Source organism: Nyctereutes procyonoides, unplaced genomic scaffold (genome assembly GCF_905146905.1).
Source record: "Nyctereutes procyonoides isolate TBG_1078 unplaced genomic scaffold, NYPRO_anot_genome, whole genome shotgun sequence".
Taxonomy (NCBI): domain Eukaryota; kingdom Metazoa; phylum Chordata; class Mammalia; order Carnivora; family Canidae; genus Nyctereutes; species Nyctereutes procyonoides.
The window spans coordinates 34337972-34362763 of NW_026575131.1; the positions used below are offsets into that span (position 1 = coordinate 34337972).

General features: G+C 36.7%; 1 protein-coding gene across 1 annotated transcript in view; it reads left to right on the top strand.

Annotated features, from left to right (window-relative positions):
• The window catches only part of ERC2 (ELKS/RAB6-interacting/CAST family member 2), a 901810-nt gene that overhangs the window by 410948 nt on the left and 466070 nt on the right, over positions 1–24792 (top strand). Inside the window, exons 11-13 of the mRNA XM_055344919.1 lie at positions 8504–8641; positions 14550–14690; positions 18737–18877. Coding sequence (XP_055200894.1) covers positions 8504–8641; positions 14550–14690; positions 18737–18877 — 420 coding nt within the window. The remainder of the gene's footprint in view (positions 1–8503; positions 8642–14549; positions 14691–18736; positions 18878–24792) is intronic.

The following is a 24792-nucleotide window of genomic DNA, read 5'->3' on the forward strand; positions in this document are numbered from 1 at the left end:
GATACAGACTGGGAGAAAGTAATTGTAAACCATATTATCTTATAAGCGATTGGTATCTAGAATACTCTCAAAAGAACTGCAAAATCAACGGTAAAACAAAACCAAAACCAATCCAATTAGAAAATAGCTGAAAGACATGAACAGATAGATATTAACTGTAGAGAATGTGCACAGATGGCAAATAAGCACATGAAAAGATGTTCAACTCATTAACCATTAGGGAAATGCAAAATAAAACTACAATGAGATGTCACTATATATCTATCAGAATTACTAAAACAAGGAGTATTGACAACACTAAGTGTTGGTGGGAATGTAGAAAAACTAGATCATTCCTACATTGCTGGTGGGAATGTAAAATGGTATAGCCACTCTGGAAAACAGTTTGACAGTTGCTTATACAGCTAAAATTGCAAGTTCTTATGACCCAGAAATTTTACTCTGGTGGCATTTATCTCAGCTAAATGAAAATTTATATTCATAGAAAAAACTTACACGTGAATGTTTATAGTAGGCTATTTGTAATAGCTCCAAACCAGAAACAGCTGAAACATCCTTTAACAGGTGAATTGTTAAACAGGCTAGTATATCCATACCATGGACTACTACTTAGTAATAAAAGAGAACAAATTATTGATAAAGATAACAACTTAGACAGGTTTCCAGAGAATCATACTGAGTGGAAAAAACAAACTAACAAACAATGCCAGAAGTTATGTTATATACTGTGTGCCTACTTTTATGTAACATTTATGAAATGACAAAGTTGTAGAATATAGGACAGATTCATTGTTGCCAGGGGTTAGAGATGGGGACAGAGACAGAGATAAGTGGGTGCAATTATAAAAGGACAGCACAAGGGATCTTTTGGGAGATGGAATTGTTTTGTATCCTGACTTTGATGGTGGTCACATGAATCTATACATATAATACAATTGCATGGCACTAAATCAGGCACAGACATATACTCACTTCAGTGAGTGCATATAAAAATGGTGACACCTGAATAAGATCAATGGATTGTATGAATATCAATTTCCAGGTTGTGATACTGTGCTATAGTTATATAGGAAACTGAGTAACAAGAGTAAGGGATCAGTTTATATTGCTTGTTACAAGTGCATGGAAATATCAATTATCTCATTATAAAAAGTTCTTTAAAAACCAAGTATTTAGGGCAGTGCCTGGCTTGTAGTAAAGAGGTCTGGTGTATCCATTACCTAACTTTTTTATAAGCTTAAAGTTAATTTTATTTATTTTTATTTTTATTTTTTTTAAAGATTTTATTTATTTATTCATGAGACACACACACACACACACACACAGAGAGAGAGAGGCAGAGACACAGGCAGAGGGAGAAGCAGGCTCCATGCACCGGGAGCCTGACGTGGGATTCGATCCCAGGTCTCCAGGATCACACCCCAGGCTGCAGGCGGTGCCAAACCGCTGCGCCACCAGGACTGCCCGCTTAAAGTTAATTTTAATTTTAAGCTGTATAAAAATGGCTACATCAGAAATACTACTTAAAATGTCACACATCCCATTATAATTAATTCTTCAGATTTGGATAAATTTCTCTCGCAGAATTCTTTGTTCAAGGAATCTTTTAAAAGACTACTATGTTTTTGTTATAGATGAAATATATGGGTTTAGTGACCTGAATTCTAGGATGGCCCTCTTGACATGGGCCCCCTGGTTATGTCAATGTTTAGATTACATTTTATGCAAAAGAAAATTTTCAGATGTAATTAAAGTTCCTATTCAGTTGACCTTGAGTTAACGAAAACTGAGAATCACCTGAGCATTGTAAATCTGAGTCTAGAGGTCAGAGACAGAAAACTCAGAAAAATTCAAAACATGGGAGAGGGGATTTGACATGTAAGAGGTTCTCTGTTGCTAGTTCTGAAGATGGTTAGGGGCATGTAGAAAGGATCTAAGGCAAGTTCTAGTTGCTGAGAGCAACTGCTGGCCGATAGCCAGTAATGAACTAAGTAATGCCAACAACCTGAATGATCTTGAAAGAGGATCCTAAGTTCAGATGAAAACTCAGCCTGTTTGATCTTTGATGTCAATTTTCTGAGACCATAGGAAGAGAAACCAATAATACCATGCTTGCACTTCTGATCTATAGATTGTGGGGCAATAAATTCATGTTGTTTTAACCTGCAAAGTTTGTGGAACTATTTTATGCAGTAATGGAAACCCAATACAAATGGGTTGATTTATTTTATTTTATTTTTTTTAAAACATATTTTTAAAATTTTTTTTTTTTAATTTATGATAGTCACAGAGAGAGAGAGAGGCAGAGACATAGGCAGAGGGAGAAGCAGGCTCCATGCACCAGGAGCCCGACGTGGGATTCGATCCCGGGTCTCCAGGATCACGCCCTGGACCAAAGGCAGGCGCTAAACTGCTGCGCCACCCAGCGATCCCTGATTTAAATATTTGTATTTAAATCCATCGTTTAGTGGATCAGTTTTGTGTTTTCCTTGGTATTATATAAAGGGTATTTCTGAAGGAGGATTCTGGGAAGATGGAAGAATAGGAGGCACCAGTATTTCATCTCTCCATCTAGACAACAATGGCACTGTCAGAATCTGTCTGATGTAACTATTTTGGAACTCTGGAGTCTATGGAAGGCTTACAACTTCTAGAGGAAGGCTTAGATGGTAAAATGCCATTGATTTTGGACAATATTAGCTCTTAACACAGTGAAAGCTAACCATTTCCCACCCTTTTCCTGCCATAGTCTAGTGGCAGGCAGCTGAACATGTGTGCCTGGAACAGCCCACACACAGCTTATAGGAGCCAGGGCAAGCAAAAAGAAACCACCTTCCAAATATCAAGGATTTGTGTTCTGATCATTGATTGTTGCTTCTCATCTCAGAGGTCAGCAGAGTCAGCAGCCATTGTTGTTGTCCCTCCCGCCATTGGTACACATCCCATCTCCTCTGCTGAACTGACTTCCAGGGCCTTGGTGGGCTGGCAGTCCTTTTTCCTCCTCATTCATTTTCTCTTTTTCTCTTTTGAGAGCCATACATTGAAGATTAGGGCATTCGTGGACAAATATATATACAAAGAAAATTAAAAAGTTGTGATTCATACCTGGGAAAAGGCATAGGCTCAGAAAGGACCCAAGAAGACCTCATATTTATACCTCAGACTAATCTTTGCATGGAGATATCCTACAAAAACAATAACAACAACAGTAACAACAGACTCCAAACAATAAAAATGGTAAGAAAAAATAGCACACCATGGGAAATGGAGAGAATCTGATTTCCAGAGTTACCACATTATGAGTTTCCACAACAGTTTTCAACAACAACAAAAATCACAAGGCATTCAGAAAGCTGGACAACATGATCTGTTCAAAGGAAAAAAATGACAGAAACTGACCCTGAGAAGACTTGATGGCAGATCTATTAGACAAAGATTTTAAAACAATACTCTTAAAGGTGCTCAAAGAATAAATGGGAGATGTGGGAAAAGTAAAGAAAATAATGTATGTGCAAAATGGAAACATCAATGAAAAGGTAGAAAACTCAAAACAAAATTCTGGAGCTGAAAATTACAATAACTGAAATGAAAAATTCAGTATAAGGAATCAAAGGCAACTTTGAGCAGAGACAAGAAATAATCAATGAACTTGATACAAAAAGAAATGATTGAAGAAAAATAAAGAGAACCTGAGAGCCCTGTGGGGCATCATCAAGTGGACAAACACACATATTATAAGAGTCCCAGAAAGAGAAGAGAGAGGTGAAAAAAGAATATTTGAGAAAATAATGGTTGATACTTTCCAAATTTAATTATATCCAGGAAGCTCAATAAACTCCCAGAAAGATTAATTCAAAGGTGCCCACACCAAGACCCATTATAATCAAACTTTTGAAATATAGAGACAGATATACATTTGAAAATATCAAGAGAGAAGTGGCTTGTCATTTGTAAGGGATCCTAAATAAGGTGATAAGCAGACTTCTGATCAGAAACTTTGGAGGTCAGAAGGCAATGAGTTGATATAATCAAAGTGCTAAACCAAGAATCCTATAAACAGAAAAACTGTTCTTCAAGAGAGAGGCAAACAATAAAAGACTCTTAACTATATGAAGAAACAAAGTGAGAGTTGCTGGAGGGGAGGTGTGTGGGGAGACGGGGTAACTGGCTGATGGGCATTAAGGAGGACACTTGATGTAATAAGCACTGGGTGTTATTTATAACTGATGAATCACTAAATTCTACCCTGGAAACTAATAATACACTATAAGTTAATTAAATTGAATTTGAATAAAAATTTTTTTTAAAAGTGAAGGAAGGGGCAGCCCCGCTGACGCAGTGGTTTGGCGATGCCTGCAGCCCGAGATATGATCCTGGGGACCAGGGATCTAGTCCCATGTTGGGCCCCCTGCGTGGAGCCTGCTTCTCCCTCTGTCTGTGCCTCTGCCTCTCTCTTTCTCTCTCTGTCTTTCTCTGTGTCTCTATGAATAAATAAATAAAATCTTAAAAAAAAAGTGGGGGAAAAATTAAGATACTCTCCCAAAAAACAAAAGTTTAGGAATTTGTTACCATTATAGCTGCCTTACAAGAAATGCTCAAGGAAGTCGTGCAGGTTGAAATGAAAGGACACTAGATGGTAACTTAAAGCCTTGTGAAGAAATAAATATCTCAATAAAGCTAAGTACATAGGCAATTATAAAAGTTAGTATTATTGTAATGATGGTATATAATTCCACTTTTTGTTTTCTACATGATCTAAGAGACTAATATATTACAAAATTTATTAGTCTAAAAGCTAGTATTATTGTAACTTTGGTTTGTAACTCCATGTTTCATTTTTTACATAATGTAAGAGACTAATGCCTTTATGAACCTAATGCCAGACCATCAAAATATGTGAAGTAAAAGCTGATAGAACTGAAAGAGGAAGAAGATAGTTTTGCAATAATAGTTGGAGATTTCAGTACTGCACTCTCAATAATAAAACAATCAGAAAGAAATTAAGTAGAGAAACAGAGGACCTAAACAATACAATAAATCAATAAGATCTAACAGACACATTCAGAACACTCTACCCAACAATGACAGCATGTGCATTTTTCTCAAGTGCACAGAGGACATTCCCCTGGGTAGACCTAATGACAGCTCACAGGTTAAGTCTCAATAGATTTTAAAAGATGGATATTATACAAAGTATCTTCTCCAACCACAAAAGACATGAACAGAAATTTCACAGAGGAAGACATAGACATGGCCAACAAGCACATGAGAAAATGCTCCGCATCATTTGCCATCAGGGAAATACAAATCAAAATCACAATGAGATACCACCTCACACCAGTGAGAATGGGGAAAATTAACAAGACAGGAAACAACAAATGTTGGAGAGGGTGTGGAGAAAGGGGAACCCTCTTGCACTGTGGGTAGGACTGTGAACTGTATAGCTACTCTGGAAAACTGTGTGGAGGTTCCTCAAAGAGTTAAAAATAGAACTACCCTACGACCCAGCAATTGCACTGCTGGGGATTTACCCCAAAGATACAGATGCAGTGAAACGGCAGGACACCTGCACCCCAATGTTTATAGCAGCAATGTCCACAATAGCCAAACTGTGGAAGGAACCCCCATGTCCATTGAAAGATGAATGGATAAAGAAGCTGTGGTATATGTATACAATGGAATATTATTCAGCCATTAGAAATGGCAAATACCCACCATTTGCTTCGACGTGGATGGAACTGGAGGGTATTATGCTGAGTGAAGTCAGAAGAAGGACAAAATTATATGGTCTCATTCATTTGGGGAATATAAAAAATAGTGAAAGGGAATAAAGGGGAAAGGAGAGAAAATGAGTGGGAAATGTCAGAGAGGGTGATAGAACATGAGAGACCCCTAACTCTGGGAAACGAACAAGGGGTGGTGGAAAGGGAGGTGGGTGGGAGGTTGGGGTGACTGAGTGACAGGTACTGAGGGGGGCACTTGATGGCTTGAGCACTGGGTGTTATGCTATATGTGGGCATATTGAACTCCAATAAAAAATATATATACATAAAAAAAGATGAGGTTAGATATCAGTAACAGAAAAACTGGAAATTTTGTAAATTTGTGGGAATTAAGCAACACACTTTTAAACAATGAATGGATCAAAACAATTCACAAGAGAAATGAAAAATACTTAAAGGTGAATGAAAACAAAAGTGCAATGTACCAGAACTTAATGGAATGTAGAGAAAGCAGTACGAAGGGGAGAATTTACATGTTAAGAGAATATCAGCAGAGTAAAAAGGCAACCCACAGAATTGGAGAAAATATTCATAAATTATATATGTGATAAGGGATTAATATGAAGAATATATAGAGAATTCCTAAAACTCAACAACAAAAATCAAACAATGTGATTTTAAAATGGGCAAAAGGCTTGAATAGGTATTTCTCTCCAAAAGGTATACAGTATATAGATGGCTAAGCACATGAAAAAGATCACTCAATATCATTAGTCATTAGGGAAATGAAAATCAAAACTAAACCATCTTCTACCCATTAGTATCCACTGTAATATTAAAAAAATGGAAAATACCAAGTGTTATTACCTTACCTGCATACTGGTAGGATCCTGACCCTAAACTGTCTCAGTCCTCTCAGGGATTTGGGGAGGCCCTAAGGAGTCTCTCATAGGTCATAATTGAGTCTTTTAGCCTCTATTTCCAGTGCTGAAAGTCACTTGAAAACCTTGCCTACCACTGCTCCAGAGCTCATGCCTGAAAGAAGAAATCTTCAGTCCTGTCCAGGGAACTGTCTCCCAGAGTGACAGGGGGTACCTCATCAGTTTGCTTGGAACCACCATGGATCTACACATATCCGTGTATACAGATATATCGTTGGGTGTGGGTATATGCAAACTAATAGTACACACTCTCCTTGAAGAGCCAGTCCTCTAGCTGTTGGCTTCTTTTATATAATGAGTATCATTCTGATATGTAACCATCCATATTCTTGCTCACCCATATATTTATTTATGGTGTTGTGAAACTGCATGAACACTTGTCTGGAATGGAGGAAGCTCTGTTTTGACCAGATAATTATGCCTGTTGAGTTCCTGGGTTTTCATTGGAGGGACAGTGAATTTTCTCACAGTTGTAGGTGGGCAAGAATACATTGCATTTTGATGAAGGAGAGGGTTAATTATTTGACTTATCACTTGAGTTTCCAGGATGTTTGTCTGAAGGCAGAAGACATGTCTTATTAAAAAGATACATTGGTGAGAAAAAGAAAAGGAAGAAGGAAGGTATAAAGTAAGAAGGAAGGAAGGCGAAAAGTCCATCTGTTAGTCCAAATCCATTGTAGCCACTGGAAAAATTAGCCAAGTCCCATGTCATGCCAGTAGAGGGTCACCAGGGTCATTGTCTTTGCATTCAGGGTGATTTTGCTGCTCCTACTACTACCACCTCTACTGTCACCCTCTAGTCCTCCTCCTCGTGTAGCTGCAACTTCTGTCATTATTTGTATTGCATTCCAGATTTATGCTAAATGAATCAAATAATCCAAAAATTTGTTTAAGTCACACATTGTTAAACATGCATTTGGAATGATTTCCTGCGAAAGCCTGTGTGCAGAATACAAATATTTTGAATGGACTTATCTTTGAGTTGTACTGCCTTTTTCACTTGTCACTTTAAAACCCTTAATATGAATAAATTGTTTGTACAGTGGGCTTTTTTTAATCCTTAGATAAGAAATACATGGTTTGAAAGCAGAGAATAAAAACATGAATGATAATGCACGCAATGCCCAGGAAAGGTCCTTGCTGCTGCTCATGGGCAGGCGTTATAATCAGCTATTTGGCGTGTTTATTTCAGGCTGCAGATAGTGGATAAAAGTGGCTGGTTGGTTGCCAGCACATGACTTAGTTGCTAAATGGAGTGTTTAGTACTTGCTGCATTTGATTTATATCACAAGTTCTTCCCATTAACAGTCTACTGAAGATAACCTACTTGGCTTTTCATGTGGTTACTTTGAAATAGCCACTTGACAACATTTGGCATATCAGAAAGTTTAATACCAAATAAAGGAGTGACTGAATAACTACATAGATTCTGCCATATATTGATATGGTGCTTGATGCAGAATGGGCGCCTAATTAATATGTCTTTTCACTGAATGAATAGATCCTGCATATGTATTTCTCTGATTCACTATATGAAGATTAGATTATGGATTGTTCTGGTAGGAGGAATAGAAATAGGTAGAAATAACAGTGTTTACATGTCTGACAGGCTTATATTTTATGGAAGGAGATGGTCTACTCATCTGTATCACCATTTAAATATGAAGTTGATTACATGGAAGGATGAGGTCTCATCAAGATGATTCTAAGTTAGTGTAACCTCAATGCTGACAATGCCCATAAGCTAAGGTATATTTTTCAACAACAGGTCCTCCTCAGGAATCTTGGCCTTGGATATTTAATAAAATATGCATTGAATATGGTGATCTTTATTTTCAGATTGAAAACTTGCAAGAACAACTTAGGGATAAAGATAAACAACTAACCAATCTGAAAGACAGAGTCAAGTCCTTGCAGACGGATTCCAGTAATACGGATACTGCGCTAGCAACACTTGAAGAGGCTTTGTCAGAAAAGGTGAGCTTGGGCTAAAAAGTGGGGGATTTAGGGAAACATGGTTGGGAGGAGATGATCTAAATGCATTTAAATGTGCCCGCTTTTCTCCATGGGCTTACACTAAACTCCATCCCAGCTGGACCTCCCACTCTCATGTTAGCCCTCCTCAGTATACTTGGCACATTGAATAAGCCAGGAGAACCTTGAAATGCAAACCAGATCATATCACATTTGGCCCTGGTTAAAAACTTTAACTAGCTTGTTATTGTTCTTAGGTTGATAAAAACTAAAATCCTTAACCTGACCCTTATGGTCTATCCCTTCATCTGATCTGGCTCATATCTGATCAGCTACCTCTCAACCTGTTGGCCTTATTCCTCTCTCCTTCCCATTCTCCCACCTTTTTTCCCTTTCTCCCTCTTATTTTCTCTCCCTCCTTCCCTTTTTCTTCTCTCCTTCCTTTCCTCTACCTTCCCTCTTTTTTCTTCCTCCTCCTTTCTTTCCCAACCTTGTCCCCCATGTCTCTTCCCTCATTCTCTGTATTCTAGCTATGCTGGCCTAGCTTGCTTGCTTTCTTTCTTTCTTTCTTTCTTTCTTTCTTTCTTCTCTTTCTTTCTTCTTTCTTTCTTTCTTTCTTTCTTTCTTTCTTTCTTTCAGATTTTATTTATTCATGAGAGAAAGAGAGAGGCAGAGACATAGACAGAGGGAGAAGCAGGCTCCACGCAGGGAGCCTGATGTGGGATTTGATCCCAGGAGTCCAGGATCACGCCCTGGGCCGAAGGTGGTGCTAAACTTCTGAGCCACCCGGGCTGCCCTGGCCTAGCTTTTCAAGTCCACCATGTTCCTTCCTGCCTTAGACCTTTTGCATACACTATTACCTAGCCTAGAATGTTCTTTACTTCCTGCAGATTTAATTCTTCTTCTTCCGGGAGTTCAGCTTCCTGAAAAGCTGTATTACACAGGAGTCCAGGAGGTAGATTTTGGAGCTAGAATGCATGTCTCTTATATTTGCCATTATCATAGTCTATAAACTGTAGTAATGAGGTCAAGTGGTAGAAGACCTAGGTAGGAGTCAGTCCCAGCCTTGCCATTAACTAACTGGATGACCTTGGCAAATAACTCTCTTTTCTAGCCCTTCAAATTTGTAGAATGGAAGGCATTAGATTAAATGGCCCACAGATTTTTAAAGCCAGTGTATCTTAGAGAAGGCTTCTTTTACTTTGTCAAAATCATCAGGAGGTGCCTGTTGAAAATCTAAATTATTAGGTTCCATCTATACCTACTAAATCATAACCTTGAGGGGCCCTGGGATTCTGAACTTTAGCAAGTTCCTGGAGTGAACATCCAATCATTGTGTAATCCGAGAGCCATTGCACTACATAAAAAAATAGAGATGCTAAAAAGAAGAGCCATAATTTTATGGCTAGATAGAAATTATAACATTATAACTTTAATATTAAATTATAAAGATATAAGATTTTACTTGAAAACTTATAAGAATAAATAAGATGATTTTTCAGGGAAAATATTCTTTTTTGAATTTTCTAGAATTTATTACCAAAACTCTGTGGCAGGTTTTTTTTTTTTTTTTTTTTTTGTAAAATTTTGAATGAGGGAATATTGGTTCAAAGATTATTAATGATTCTGTATCCTGTTTGCAATATTTGAGTGATGCGATGTCAGTACATTAGTACCTCTCAATTTCCTTCTGCAAGTTTACAGAAGTAAACATGTACCATATAATTTTTCCATGTCACAGATTCTTGGGCAAGATTTTATCTTTTTTTTCCCCTGGCCCTATTAAGATTTGATTTATTCTAGTTTAAATCCCAAAATAATTTCCAAATCTGAAATTACTCCTTTCATGTAAGCACTTCCTTTGAGACTGAGGGGTGACTGGGAAGGAAGGCTGAGGTCTGTGGGAGTCTGCCCCCCTCATACTCATGCCACCACTTGACAGTTGTATCACATGGGGCAAGCATCTTCTCTTAGTATCTTATTTCAAAATATACATTTAAATTAGTTGACCTCTAATTGAAACCACCTTGATAATCCATAATCTCAGGCACATGGAATCTGATTTGGGCAATAGATGAGGAGTTGATTAGATAGATACCTTGAGGGGAGAGGCAAAGAACAAAAATAAGGAAAGTAGGTTTGGTGTGAGACAGTAGGGATTGCTGACAACTGTAACAAGCTGCAGAGTCCTTGACCTGCCTCAAACCATTCAAGTTCCTATTTTAAAATATTATGATGCTCAAGCCAAATATGATGTAGGCTGGCTTTGGCCTGTAGGCTCTTAGTTTTCAAGTCTTATTTTGCAATTGACTTTTAGCCTTTCACAGTAATAAAGAATAAAAACAAAACACAAATCAGTTATTTGAAGGCAATTTTCAAAGGGTGCCAAAATTAGAATGTTAATGCATTTGAAAAAGCACAAAGAAAAACATTGGATAGAAACGGGCAAGGTTTTTTTTGTTGTTGTTGTTTTGTTTGTGTGTGTGTGTGTGTGTGTTTTTTTTTTTATCATGGAACAAAGAATAGTAGATTCCTTTTAACTATTCCAGTATCAAACTTTTGTATGTATCCAAATAATCTTATCATCTAGGGAGCTTCTTAAAATGTAGTTTCCTGGGTCTCATTTCCTAGTGATTCTGATTCAATTGCTTTGTGATGGGGCCAAGGAACCTGTGATTTTTAAAAGCATGCCCAATGATTCTGATGAAAGTGGTCAGATGACCACACTTTGAGAAATACCAAACCTATGCTCTTCCATTTTAAAGATGGGACCTGGCCTTAATGAGGTGAAATGACTTGCCCAGAAATGAACATTTTGGACAGATATAGCACCATTCCCCATTCCTGGGTTCTAGGTGGATATCATGGATAGACCATGGTGCATGTTAACTTCTCAACCCAATGATCCAGGAAGCCACTTCTAATCTGTCTAAGTTGGCCCTTTGTTGGGACTTTGTTGCCTCCCCTGGACTATCCCAAGGCTACTCAGCTCACTGGTGATGGAATGGGACTGAAATTCAAACCTTCTGATAATTGTATAATTGTGCTTTTGACAACAACATAATTACCATTAATGACCCTTCCCTCACAAGTTCCAGTTTTATCCACATTTAATTGAACAGATCCCCTGGAACAAGATATGGTACAAAAATTAAAATGATTAATTAAAAATCATGGACTCATAAGAACATCTAATTACTTGCTGTCATTTGGTTGATGAATAGAACCTATTAGGTACTATTCACCATTCCACTTGAATTATGACCTTCTGGGGAGTGTGTTATTCCTTTTAGTTTCTAGGAATATATATACATATTCACAGTGCAAAAAAATAATGCCACTTAGCAAGTCAAGATTGAGTATGACTTAGTTCTAGGATCGACACACAGAAGCTCAAGAGATGGAACCCGCAGTATTTATAAAACTGGTCTCGCCAAGCCTTGCTGTAGCCACATAGCAGATAAGCAGTTGAGAAAGGCAGATAGCAGTGCCGGAGGCCACTGTAATTCAGTTCCCACTCAATGATAAAGCACAAATAGATTAGACCTGTGCAGAGCCAGATGAGTGCACAAGAAACACTTGCCAATGCAAATAAGACTAAAACAAGAACACATTGTTGGAATTTCTGCAAGTTAGTTGTTAATCAAGTAGATCATGGCATATTAGGGCCTTTTAACACATGTTTTTGACATCTGGCCCTGCGTGGCTGACAGTTAAATTAGTTTTGTGATTGACAGAGAAATATTTTGTAGTATTGAATCATCAATAACACTTAAAAACATTATAGTGCTTGCTGATTTTTTTTGTCATCGACACCCAGTCAATAGTACAAGTGCTTAGAGTGAATCAGCCTACTTACCAAATGATTCTGGCACCTTCTGGATGTTAACACACATACTTAATTTTATTTCCCTTCTTTTGAAGCTAAGGCAATGCCTATGTTGAATTCTTATTCCTTCCTTCAGCCTTTGTAATTGCCTGTTGTATGCCAGTTTGCCCAGCCCAGGTTAAAAGAGTCACAGGATTTGAGTGCTGTCCTTTGGAAAGCTAGTCTGGGAGGATGGACATGCAGTAAAACCATATGAAGGGGCTGAGTGGGAATAAATGCCACATGATCCAGCCAGAGCAATTCCTGGGAAATTTCCAAATAGTGAGGTGACATAGTTTGGGCTTAAAAAAAAAAAAAAGTCACTGCAACAGCTCATGTGATGGAAGTGATGGCATGGAGAGGGCCTGGTGGGTAGGTGACCAATTGTGATGTTTTTGCAATGAGTACAAGCATAAAGCAATAAGGGCTCAGTTGCTAAAATTTGTAAAAACCCTTGAGAGACTTCCTGTGCACTGAGGCCATTTTCTCCTTTTGTAGATGGCATAATCATCCAATCACCAGTGTCATGGACAGAGTCAAATAGGACTATAACTAGAATTAAGAAGAAACAAATGTGGGCAATTAGTAGACTGATTTGTTCTGTTTCCACCTCCACTGTTGTAATACTATACTTCATTTCAAAGTGTTTTTAACTAATTGCAAAACAATAACAATATTTCTTTTTTTCCTTGAAAGCATTAGATACATAAATTATTGTCATTGGAGTAGAACATTTGCTTCCCTGGGGGATCTTAAATCATAGGCTAAGTGTTCAAACTAACTTCCCTCTGCATCACATACTGTTTTACATTATCTTATGTATCAGGCCTTGTCTCATACTACATCCTTAAGAGTAGTTATTGCACTAGTATATTTTAATATCACCATCTGAAGGGAAGTTCAGATATGTGTTGGGAAATTTGAAACAAATTTTATAAATATAACCCAAAATTTACCCCACTGGAATTTTACTTAAAAAGAAGAGGGCTTTTATTTTGATACTGGCAAGGTTCCACATTTTTGGAAAACATGTCTACCAGAGTAGTGTTTTCATTTTAGCATGTAAGTCAAGGGCAGCAAGGTTCTCAGATCTCCTTAGGTGGCACCATGCATATGTTTATGGCAGTGTGGTCTCATGAATATGACTAAGACTCAGAGAGCCCTGGATGCTAGGGTGTGCCTTTGGTTTATGCACTAGGTCACCTTGGATGAGTTAGCTGGTCTCTGGACCTGGGTTTCCTACTATACTGTTACAGGTAGCACTGGTTCAGAGCTTGGAGTTATGATGAGGTATAGATGGAGAAGGGCACATTGTAGTGCCTAGCATGTAGTAAGCTCTCAGTAAAGGAAAACTGCTATTTGAACTTTTTCAAATTCAAGCACTCTTTTGGAGTCTCTACTGATTCCCAAGAACCCATTGAAAGAATATGGAGGAAAATGAAAATCTCCAGGCACATTAGAAAATCACTTATCCAATTAGCTCATTCTTTATTTTGTCTCTATTTTCATTGTGTGTTCAGACCTAAGTCCTAGAGGGCTTATTAGGTCTTGCACCACTTAGATCCCCTTTCTAGCCAGGGAAGAGTCTTCATAAACCAAGGAAGTTTCTTTAATATCAAATGGGAAAGCCAAGCAAAGAGGGTTGAACCAAAAGGTTAGTTCTACTTCTTCTAATTTCCATTACAGGCCTTATTAAGTCCAGATTCTTGGTGCCTAAACCTACCCCTTCTGGAACTGCTTTTGGAATTTTCCAAGTACTACCATGAACCAAGAACAGCCTCAGAGCTTGAACATTTAGGTCCCTTGCAACACTGTGATGATAACTTTTATTAGTATGCCAAAAGCCATATTGATTGTCTTTCCCAAATGCTATAATGGGAAAGGACTCTCTTCACAAACCCAAGTTTGACTATCTTGCATGTGTTGACTTGTGTAGAGCATTTCTTACATTTATTGCCTCCCATTTCCTTTTGTATCATGCCTTGGCACACACACTGATGGTTTCTCACTTTTTTTTTTTTTTTTTTGATGATTGCCTCACAGGAGAGAATAATTGAGCGTTTGAAAGAACAGCGGGAGAGAGATGATCGGGAAAGACTAGAAGAGATAGAATCTTTCCGAAAAGAGAACAAAGATCTGAAAGAGAAGGTCAATGCTTTACAAGCTGAACTGACTGAAAAAGAGGTGAGTCTTGGAAGAACAAATGGACCACACTGATAGTCCTATTTATGGGAGCCTCAAGAGACTAGAGAGTGAGCTTGAGGGGCAGTGTGAAGGCTTTCCCCAAAGCCTTTCCTTGGCAAAGCTGAGTTCAAAGGAAAATATTTACTCTAACTCCCCTCATCAGAATGCTCTGTGCTGTCGTCTCTACTCTAATTGCATATGATGCAGCTCCTTGAAAGTTTTCTTGATGTCTTTCACATTTGTGTGGCTTAGAGGATTCTGTATTTTTTCAATGTCCCATGATCTTTTGCTTGGGATAACAACAATATCAATAATAGTAATAACATCGCCACTTCCTGAAGGCCTGTTATATGCTAATAATCCCTTGTGTTGGATGCTTTACATTCATCTGTGTTTCTCAACCAGATCACTCAATACTTCCCGGTTTGAGGATATGGTACCATACAGGACACAAAGTATAGGTTAAATTTGTCTTCTGGAATATTGATTTTACATTATGATAAATAATTTAAAACAATATTTTCATGCTAGAGCAAACACGGATGCAGAATACAAATCCTACGTGCATTTTTAAAGTAAAACTATATACTTTAAAGAAATTTCTTGCTTGGGGGTTATGGAAAGGATGGATTGGGCTATACTCCCCACGATCTGAGAGATACCTATAACTCCTTTAGTTTATTTCGGGATACTTTGATGGAGAAGTTTGAGAAGCAGCAGCGCATATTATTTTGTTCAATCTCCAAAACTCTGAGATACGTGTTATTGTCTACAACTGGCCCCTTCGTACATATTTTTGTCCACAGGAAATGTCCATCTCCTTTAGGCTGTTACAGATTTTTTCCTCCTATTGGGCTGTATCACTGCATTGTTCATTTTCCAGTTCCAGATTATTACCTCAACCCTTGGGTTTTAATTTGTATAGAATAATTCTATACCAATTAAAGCACTGTCTAAATGAGGAATCCAAGAGGGGGAGAATTGATGAATAATAGAAACAAAATGCATATTCCCTAAAATGTAAGCACACTATTTTTTTTTACAGAGGAGATTATTTCTTTGATATGAAACTAAGGAATGTAAATCTTCTTCCTACAATTTTGCTATTAACTCTAACTTGGGGGATCTGTAATTACTGTAGTTGGTATGTGACAGAAGGCATGCTTTGACCTTACTTGCAATTTGAATAACTGATTGCAAGTGTTTTTCATGGATTTGACCTTAAAACCTATCTGTCTGTCTGTCTGTCTATCTATCTATCTATCCATCTACACTTGTAATTGAAATGCGATATTGATGGCATTGTGGAGCATAGCTTTAAATGAAAATAATTTTGTAAACAATGCCTACATTATATGATTTCAGACAGGCATTTCAGCAAACATTTATTGTTCCTGTATAGTAATATGTGTGCTCTGCTGTTGGGATGGGTGTGTCAGTCAAGGTTCTACCGGAAAAACAGAACTATATTAAGAAATGTAACCATATTAAGAAATTTATTGCAAGGAATTGGTTTACATAGGGGGTACTGGCTAGGCAAGTCTGAAGTTCATAGGGTAGGCCATCAGGAAGGGCAGGCTGGAAACACTCCAGACAGGAATGATATAGTAGTCCACAGGTAGATTTCTTCCTTCTCAGGGAAACCTCAGTCCTGCTCTTAAGGCCTTTCAACTGATAGCATCAGGCCCACCCAGATTTGGAGAATAATATCCTTTAAAATCAACTGGTGGTAGGTGTTAGTTACATCTACAAAATACCTCAAGAGCAACACTAGATTAGTATTTGATTGAATAACTGGGGACTATAGCCTAGCTAAGTTGACACATAAAGCTATCAGACCTGGCTAGCTATTTATTTATTTATTTATTTATTTATTTATTTATTTATTCATTTATTTATTTATTTATTTATTTATTTATGTTTCTTTCTTTCTTTCTTTCTTTCTTTCTTTCTTTCTTTCTTTCTTTCTTTCTTTTTTTTGGTATTTTTTTTATTGGAGTTCAATTTGCCAACATACAGCATAACATCCAGTGCTTATCCCGTGAAGTCCCCCCTCAGTGCCCGTCACCCAGTCACCCTGTCCCCCCACCCACCTCCTCTTCCACCACCTCTTGTTTGTTTCCCAGAGTTAGGAGTCTCTCATGTTCTATCACCCTCACTGATATTTCCCACTCATTTTCTCTCGTTTCCCCTTTAATCCCTTTCACTATTTTTTTATATTCCCTGGATGAATGAGACCATATAATGTTTGTCCTCCTCCGATTGACTTACTTCACTCAGCATAATAGCCTCCAGTTCTATCCATGTTGAAGCAAATGGTGGGTATTCATTGTTCCTAATGGCTGAGTAATATTCCATTGTATATGTAGACCACATCTTCTTTATCCATTCATCTTTCAATGGATGCTAAGGCTCCTTCCACAGTTTGGCTATTGTGGACATTGCTGCTATAAACATTGGGGTGCAGGTGTCTCAGTCTTTCATTGCATTTGTGTCTTTGGGGTAAATCCCCAGCAGTGCAGTTGCTGGAGACCTGGCAATTTAAAATGTACAAAGAAAAACAACATATAATTGTTGTCAGCTTATAATTTAGTTGGGGTGATAATCACCTTCGTCATGACAAAAATGCCTGGATTGTAAGGTCCTTTATTATTTCTGTGGGAATGGTATGATAAAGAGCATTGAAACTGGAGTCAGAGTTCTGGGTTTGAGACCTGTATCTTCCTTTAGTAGGTCAGGAACCTTGGAGAAGACAGTTCATGTGAGCCTCAGTTTCTTGACCTGAAAAATTAGAGTGGCTACCCTATCCTTCAGAGGGTTATTAAGAGCTGGGTAGTTTGCTGCGTGATAGTGATGTTATCTTCATCAACAAGGTTATTTCAGGGTCCAGGAAGTAGCCCAGACACATATCAGTTAACATCATCTACTGAGTGGCCACTGTGCTTAGTGTCTTTCTAGGTGCTGCAAATGGATATAAAGGAAACTTAAAAGGTCTGATTTTGGGTATTTTTTTTTAAAGAAATTTTTATTCTTTTATTTATTTATGATAGTCACACAGAGGGAGAGAGAGAGAGGCAGAGACACAGGCAGAGGGAGAAGCAGGCTCCATGCACCGGGAGCCCGATGTGGGATTCGATCCCGGGTCTCCAGGATCGCGCCCTGGGCCAAAGGCAGGTGCCAAACTGCTGCGCCACCCAGGGATCCCTGATTTGGGGTATTATCTGAATATTTTAGTTACATTGTTAGATGTTGCTAATCAGTTCATATTTGATGATAGACATTGCTTTCCTAGCTAAGCAAGATTATGTTTCATGATATATACACAGCTTTAGTTCCTTGTGTTTTGAAATTCAGGCTATCCAGGAGAGCTCTTGGTTTGTGAGCATGATTGGTAAGTGGAACGATTTAGGCAAACCCATGTCTGAGTTGGGAAGATTCATTATATCTGTTGAATTTGGATTTACAAAGTACTGGGATGTAAAATCTACTCTAAATTTTAAAATAACTTTGTCCTTTATTAACTAAATAGAAGAAATAACTAAAATAGAAGATATTTAAAAGATCATTGGTTATTTTTATGTTAAAGACATGGAATTTGATAAAAACTTAACAGGATGCTTCTTTTATACTTGGTTTGCCCTTTGGGGAGAAAGCATTAAAGTCAGTATTTTCTTTCATATTTGTCTTAGAGTCTGCACGACTTGACAGCCATAAATGTAAATGGAAGGTTCAGGGTATCTGTTTTGTCATGACATGTAAAGACCACCTTGGGACTTACATCATTAGCATGACTTTGAGATGTGAAACATGCATTTACTGACCACACTATTTGGTCACATTTGATTCTACTGCAATTAGATCCTGCTCAGTTCTGCAAGCTGGCCAATTTTAATTTCCTGGCCAGAGCCTGCTATTGTTACCTTAGTAAGACTATATTTACCCTTTCTGTCTAATGCATACTTTATTACTATGCAGAGAATCAGTGTATTCAAATTGAAGACAGTAGAAATTGCAGTGTTTTACTTACTAGTGTTCTTTCTTTTCAGTCTAGTTTAATTGACCTCAAGGAACATGCATCTTCATTAGCCTCAGCAGGGCTGAAAAGGGACTCCAAATTAAAATCTCTAGAAATAGCCATTGAACAAAAGAAAGAAGAATGTAGCAAATTGGAAGCACAGTTGAAAAAGGTAAGTGAAGTCCAAGAAAAAAATGCTCATTTTACAATGAATTTATAAAATGGAAAAGGAAGAGATATTTTGCAGAGAAACAAACCCCTTATCTTTTGCTGTCTGCTGATAAGAGAATTAGGCACTCTTAACTTACGAAGTCTGCATCGAATTGGCCAGTGAACCTGAAAAATATCTTAGGTTTCCTGTCTGAAAAAAACTTGCAAAATAGATGAAAATAGTAGTGGAAGTAAAAAAATATAAAAATAAACTGTTATTCTCTGGGTAAATCTCAACTATAAAAAAAACAAATGAAACTGTAACAAATCAAAGAATCCAGAGTCCCATTATATATTGATAAACTTTTACTACTTAAAGACGTAGGTCACTTTTTGTATTGGAACTTTGTAAAAGTTTACCTGACAATACTAAATTTCTAGAAGTCCACCCTAATAGTTGAAGAAGTCCCTAGAATATCTGTGGGATGACTATTTATACTTAACCAAAATATAACCTTAATGTCTTAGAAAGCTTGTTGAATGTAGAAGACTTTGGAAAAGAAAACAGGTCTTTACATTGCAGCATTAACATGTTTTTTTCTGAACTGGACATTTTTGTGGAGTACATTTCCAGTCATGCATCGTTCCTTCGACTTTTTCCCTGTGTTGTTTGGTACGTCTGCACTCATTGTTCACATAAAACTCATAACTTTATGAGTTTAAGCATTTTGTTTCCCTTTGACAACTTATAAACTTATTCAAAAGAGGTGATAAAAATTTAAATAACCAAGCAAAGCATATAATAAAATTTGACTATAATTTATAGCAAACTAGAACGAGGATTTATTTGCTAAAGTTATGAAAATATATGATGTAGATGATAGGGATGTTAAAGCATCATATCTGTGGAGAAATTATTCTGAATATTTAAAAATTGAATATACTATTTTGTAAGAAACAATATATAACTGAAATGTGATCATACTCTGTTCACTTTAACAAGGAATTTTAGGAAATTGTCCTGAGAAATTTCATACCTTTAATGTTTCCTTACTAAAAAAGATAAACATCAAATCCCTCTACAGCAAAACAGCAAGAAAATCTCTGTATTGTAAAATCTACCTTCCCATCCACTCAGCATCTCACTTATTTCAAGCAATCTCTAGTTAAGCAGAAATCTTAAAAAAATAAGTAAAAGAATTTAAATTGCCCATTTGAGGATGCTTAAGTGGCAATTGACTTGGCTATTTACACATTGAGTGTATGATAATACATTCTTGACACATATATGAATGGATTCTGTAATATGTTGTACATGCATGTATGTATCAAGAAATGAACCTAGGAAAGGTACTTTTAATTTAATGAACAATTTTGTGATCACAAGGCAGGCTCTAAAATAATTGAAAGAATTTCATTGACTCGCTTTGCATTAGCTTACCTCAGTTGTATTGTGCTGAATCCTGAAGGAGGATCTCAATTAGACTTGGCCATGAAAGATACCTTCATCAACTCTGTGTAGCCACTTATGTAGCTGAGGTCACCACCTATATTATTTCTGCAGATACATGCTTGACATACTTCCTTTTAGTGTATATCACCTATGAAATTTGCGATCCTCTAGTAATTAGAAGGAAGAGATTCACATATTGACACAGTTTCCATGTATATAACTTGAATAGTTTAATAAGTGAATGTCTATGCATTTCAATTTAATTTCTTTCAGCATAGCTCTGACTTGCCCAAAGAATCACTCAGGGTATGTGTTTTCCTTAAACTCTCAGGTATATATTGTGTGCTAAAATTCACAAAGGAAATCCTGTAAATATTTTAGCATTATTTTCGACAATATTTTAACATTTTGCCACATCACCAGGACTAAAGTAACAAATATGGTTGTCTTGCTGTAAAGGACCTGTTTAATTTTTGAATAGATAACTTATTTCTAAGTATATAAATAATGTGTTGGATTATACTATCTCCTAAGTGAATAGTACAGTGAGATTAAATAAGGTAATTATAATTTAAATATTTTCATACCTAACCTGCAGATGCTATTTTGTTATTTTTGGCTCTCTAGCATCAACGAAATTCAAAAGTTTAAAATACTTTTTCTAGTAGTCTTTAATTTCTGCTAATAAATAGTTCTGTAAAAACCTCAAGTACCCATCACCTTAAAAAGAATTGAGATCTACATGAAATATTTGAAAGTATAAGCCAGTAGTATATGAATATACATATAAACACATCATTTACTCATGGAAAAATAAGCAGCTATAAAAGCTTAAGGAGTGTCTGGGCCTCCTTTTAAATAAAAGGGTATGTGACTTGTGAATAAAATATAAAGGGTTACTAAATGAAAGCTAAAAACATAATAGTTTTATTATGTCATAAATAAACCATGAATTCCCAATGGAATTTTGCTAAGATTTGTGTGCGTCTATGTATTTTTGCCATAAAATGTACACAACATCATAGATGTGTTTAACTGAACAGAAATCTTATTTGCCAGTGATAATGGAATCCAAATTGTGATTTAAATTTATTTTTGTCTTATGAACAATTCTTGACATTGGTAAGGTGAGTTTTTACATAAATGTTTGTGGAGAACATTCACAGGCCTAGTTACTTTTAACCCTTTACTGTTAAGTCGGCAAATTCTTCATTATGAAAAATGGTTACAGGCAGAAAAGGAACTGTTCCTTACACATTACATCTCCCATCTTAACAACAATGCCATCAGATATCCACATGTGAGGAAAGTTTTACTGATACTAGTGAGGTTGATAAAACGATGTAATGCACAACAAGTTATGAGTGTGCTTTACAAATTAGCTCATTCATTAATCTTAAACATCCAAGGGGTTGAGAAGAACCTCTTTAGTGACATGTGGATAATTTTGTCTTTTAAAAGAATATGTGATGTTCAGTGTATAGAAGTAAGTTTACCTTATCTGACTAGGAATCAGTTGAGAAGCAACAAATCAAAATGTTATGATTTGGTAATTTTCCAATTAATATTATCTTTGAGGAGAGTGGGTTTTTTTAACCATGGTAAAATTATCATTTTAGTTCATCAAAGTTGAACAAATGAAAAATTCAGGCTCTTCAAAGGCACATGTCTCAGCTTATAGCAAAGTGAAAGTTCCTATAGTATTTTATCTTCGGCCTCTTGACGTTGACCCCCAAGTGAATGATATAGGTATTTAAGAAATAGCACCTGTGAGTGATATGTAAGATAATAATCACTACATTTAAATCCACAAAAATTTAAATCTTCTATACAAAATAGACTGAAGAGCTTTATAAATTCAAAAGCACTTGGAACATAATAAGATAGTCACGAAAATTACATTTTTATTAATTATGAACTAACAATTGAAGCTGTTAATGGGCAATGGATAATACCGTATTTTGGTTCCCTTATTCTTCTTGCTGACTTAATTTTTTTCTTCTTCTATTAACTGTTAATCCTATAATGTCTTGCTTACTGATATTTTGCTATTGCTAACCTGCTGTTTGCTGATCTATATTTTCCTAAACTTAGATTGAATAGAAACTTCAGGCTTGTGTTAATATAAAAGAAGAGCTATAAATTCAATGATAAGATTTAATTAATCTTTTATTATTACTATCTTTGAAGTTCAGGTAATAAATTGCAGGCTTGGCCAAAAGTACTTCTTCTGATTCATTGCTAGAGGCCGGCACTTCATGTATCATCAAAAGTAGACAGCTTTCTTTATTTCATGGGTTATTTAACTTGAGAAAGGGAAAGTAACACAAACCTTAAATTTCTTATTCCAGCTATTCTTTTTTAGGAGCCAAAGTCAACATTTCTATTTCCCTAGAGCCTCTCACTTTCACTGTGGAATGTTTAGAAACTGAAATTTCTTCTTTTTTAACAACCAGTTCGTCTGTGCAAATGCACTGGATTTGTTGAGCTAATACTGTTTTTCTGGATCTTTCCTTCTTTCCCTGTCTGTGCTTCAATGCCTCCCCAACTTTGCAATGTAGCAAGCTGAGCAGTTGTTCAATCAGATGTACAACCCAGTAAGTCATTTCTGAAAGTTCCCGCTGTAACATATCAAAGCATGAGGATCTATTGATCACATGTCACGGTGTGCCATACATGGGAGATTTCAAAAATATTTATGAGTCTCTTCCCATTTCCTTTCTGTCAAAGGAAATGACCTGTGCAAAGGCCACTGCCATTTCTTTTGAATGTGAAATTTAAAAATGAAGAACTTAAGAAAATATGGCCAGCACTGATATTACCTCCTTCTTAACTTCAACCCTAAGGCTATAGAAAAGTGGAGGTCAGCTGCAGATCTAGGCTCATGGAACTCTTTCTTAGATCCTTTTAACTCAGAATTACCTATGTGAAAAGGGATAGCATTTGTAAAATAGCAAGCAACTCGATGTAAATTACATCCAAATGATAGAAGTTAAAATAGGCTTAGATTTAAAAATAGGGCTATGCTCTTTGAGATTGGTAAATGCCTAACATTATTGTGGGTTTTGTAAGAGTTAAAAACATGTCATTTGGCTGAGGACAAACTAAAATATAGCCTCCTAATAACAGTAACAATTTTGATTATAGCTTAATGGTACACAAAACAGGTAACTAGTAAAAATACATGTAAAATGGCTGGCCCAGATGCCACCACTGATTTTTTTATCCTAATGACAGGTGTGCATTTATATGAAGCAGTTTATTTGTTTCTTTAACTTATTAAAGAAGAAAGACCTTTTTGTTTTGTCAACTCAACTGGCTTAACTGGGTGAAATATTACCTAACGGTGACCAGAATTTGTCATTTGGCAGATGTGATCTGTGCTATCATGCATTCTAATTAGCTCCTATTTATGAATTCCCATCATGGGAAAATGGAATAGCATAGATAAAGGAAGCAATTTAGGCAATAGCTTTTTGTTAAGCTGCTATTCCAGGATACATACAGCATGATACACACTGCTTGGATGTATTTAATTAGATTCAACCTCCACCCTCCATTCTTTAAAACAAATTTTATTTTTGCAAACAGAATTTCTCAATTTCCTTTTGGTGCATCTTTATTAACCTCTTTCCCCAAATATGATTTTTAGCAGAGCAAGAAAAATAATCCATATTTCCTATCTCTTAATATTTGAATGGGATTGTTATTTATTATTATTTTGGTTTTTTATATGGGGGAGGGAAGGGCAGAGAGAGAGAGAGAATCCTAAGTGGGCTCCAAGCCCAGCACATGAGCTGGATGTGGGGCCGGATCTCACAACTTCAAGATCATGACCTGAGCTGAAATCAAGAGTCAAATGCTTAACTGCTTAACTGACTGAGGCACCCAGGCCCCTTGAATGGAAATATTAATAAGCAGGCTCCAGACAATGGGTAGATAAAGAAAGACAAGACTGGAATATCTTTAAGCTTGAAAATTGACCCTGGGAAAAATGAGTATTTTCTTTAGATCATGTTTAAAAGATGTAAAGTAATCCCACAGAAATTGTTTCACATTTACTAGTTAAGGCCAGGAAGAAAATCTTAGGTATGTCACATTTTGGGTGTGTTCAGGATAACTGGGGTGGGCTTTTTTCCTGTAGCAGCAAAGAGTTATTAGAACCATGATATGATTTCCGCATCCCTGTCAGAATAGGTAGGACTGAAGAAATGGCTCTGTTAACTCTGAGACCATTTCTAGGAATATTGATGATATGGCACTTATTAGACTTTTCAACCACAGTGGCAAGCCCCCAGGAAGCAAAAACAAACTTTTCTCCTTGAATTAAGTAAGCTAACCCATTGGTTTGGCATCCTGGGAGTATAGCCAGCCTCTCATTACTGTAACTCTCCCTGTGTGCAGATATTCTCAGGGTCCAGTTCTTTTCTGGACTGATAGGGATGCAGCATGATGGATTTTTTATTCTTAATAGTCTTTTAAAA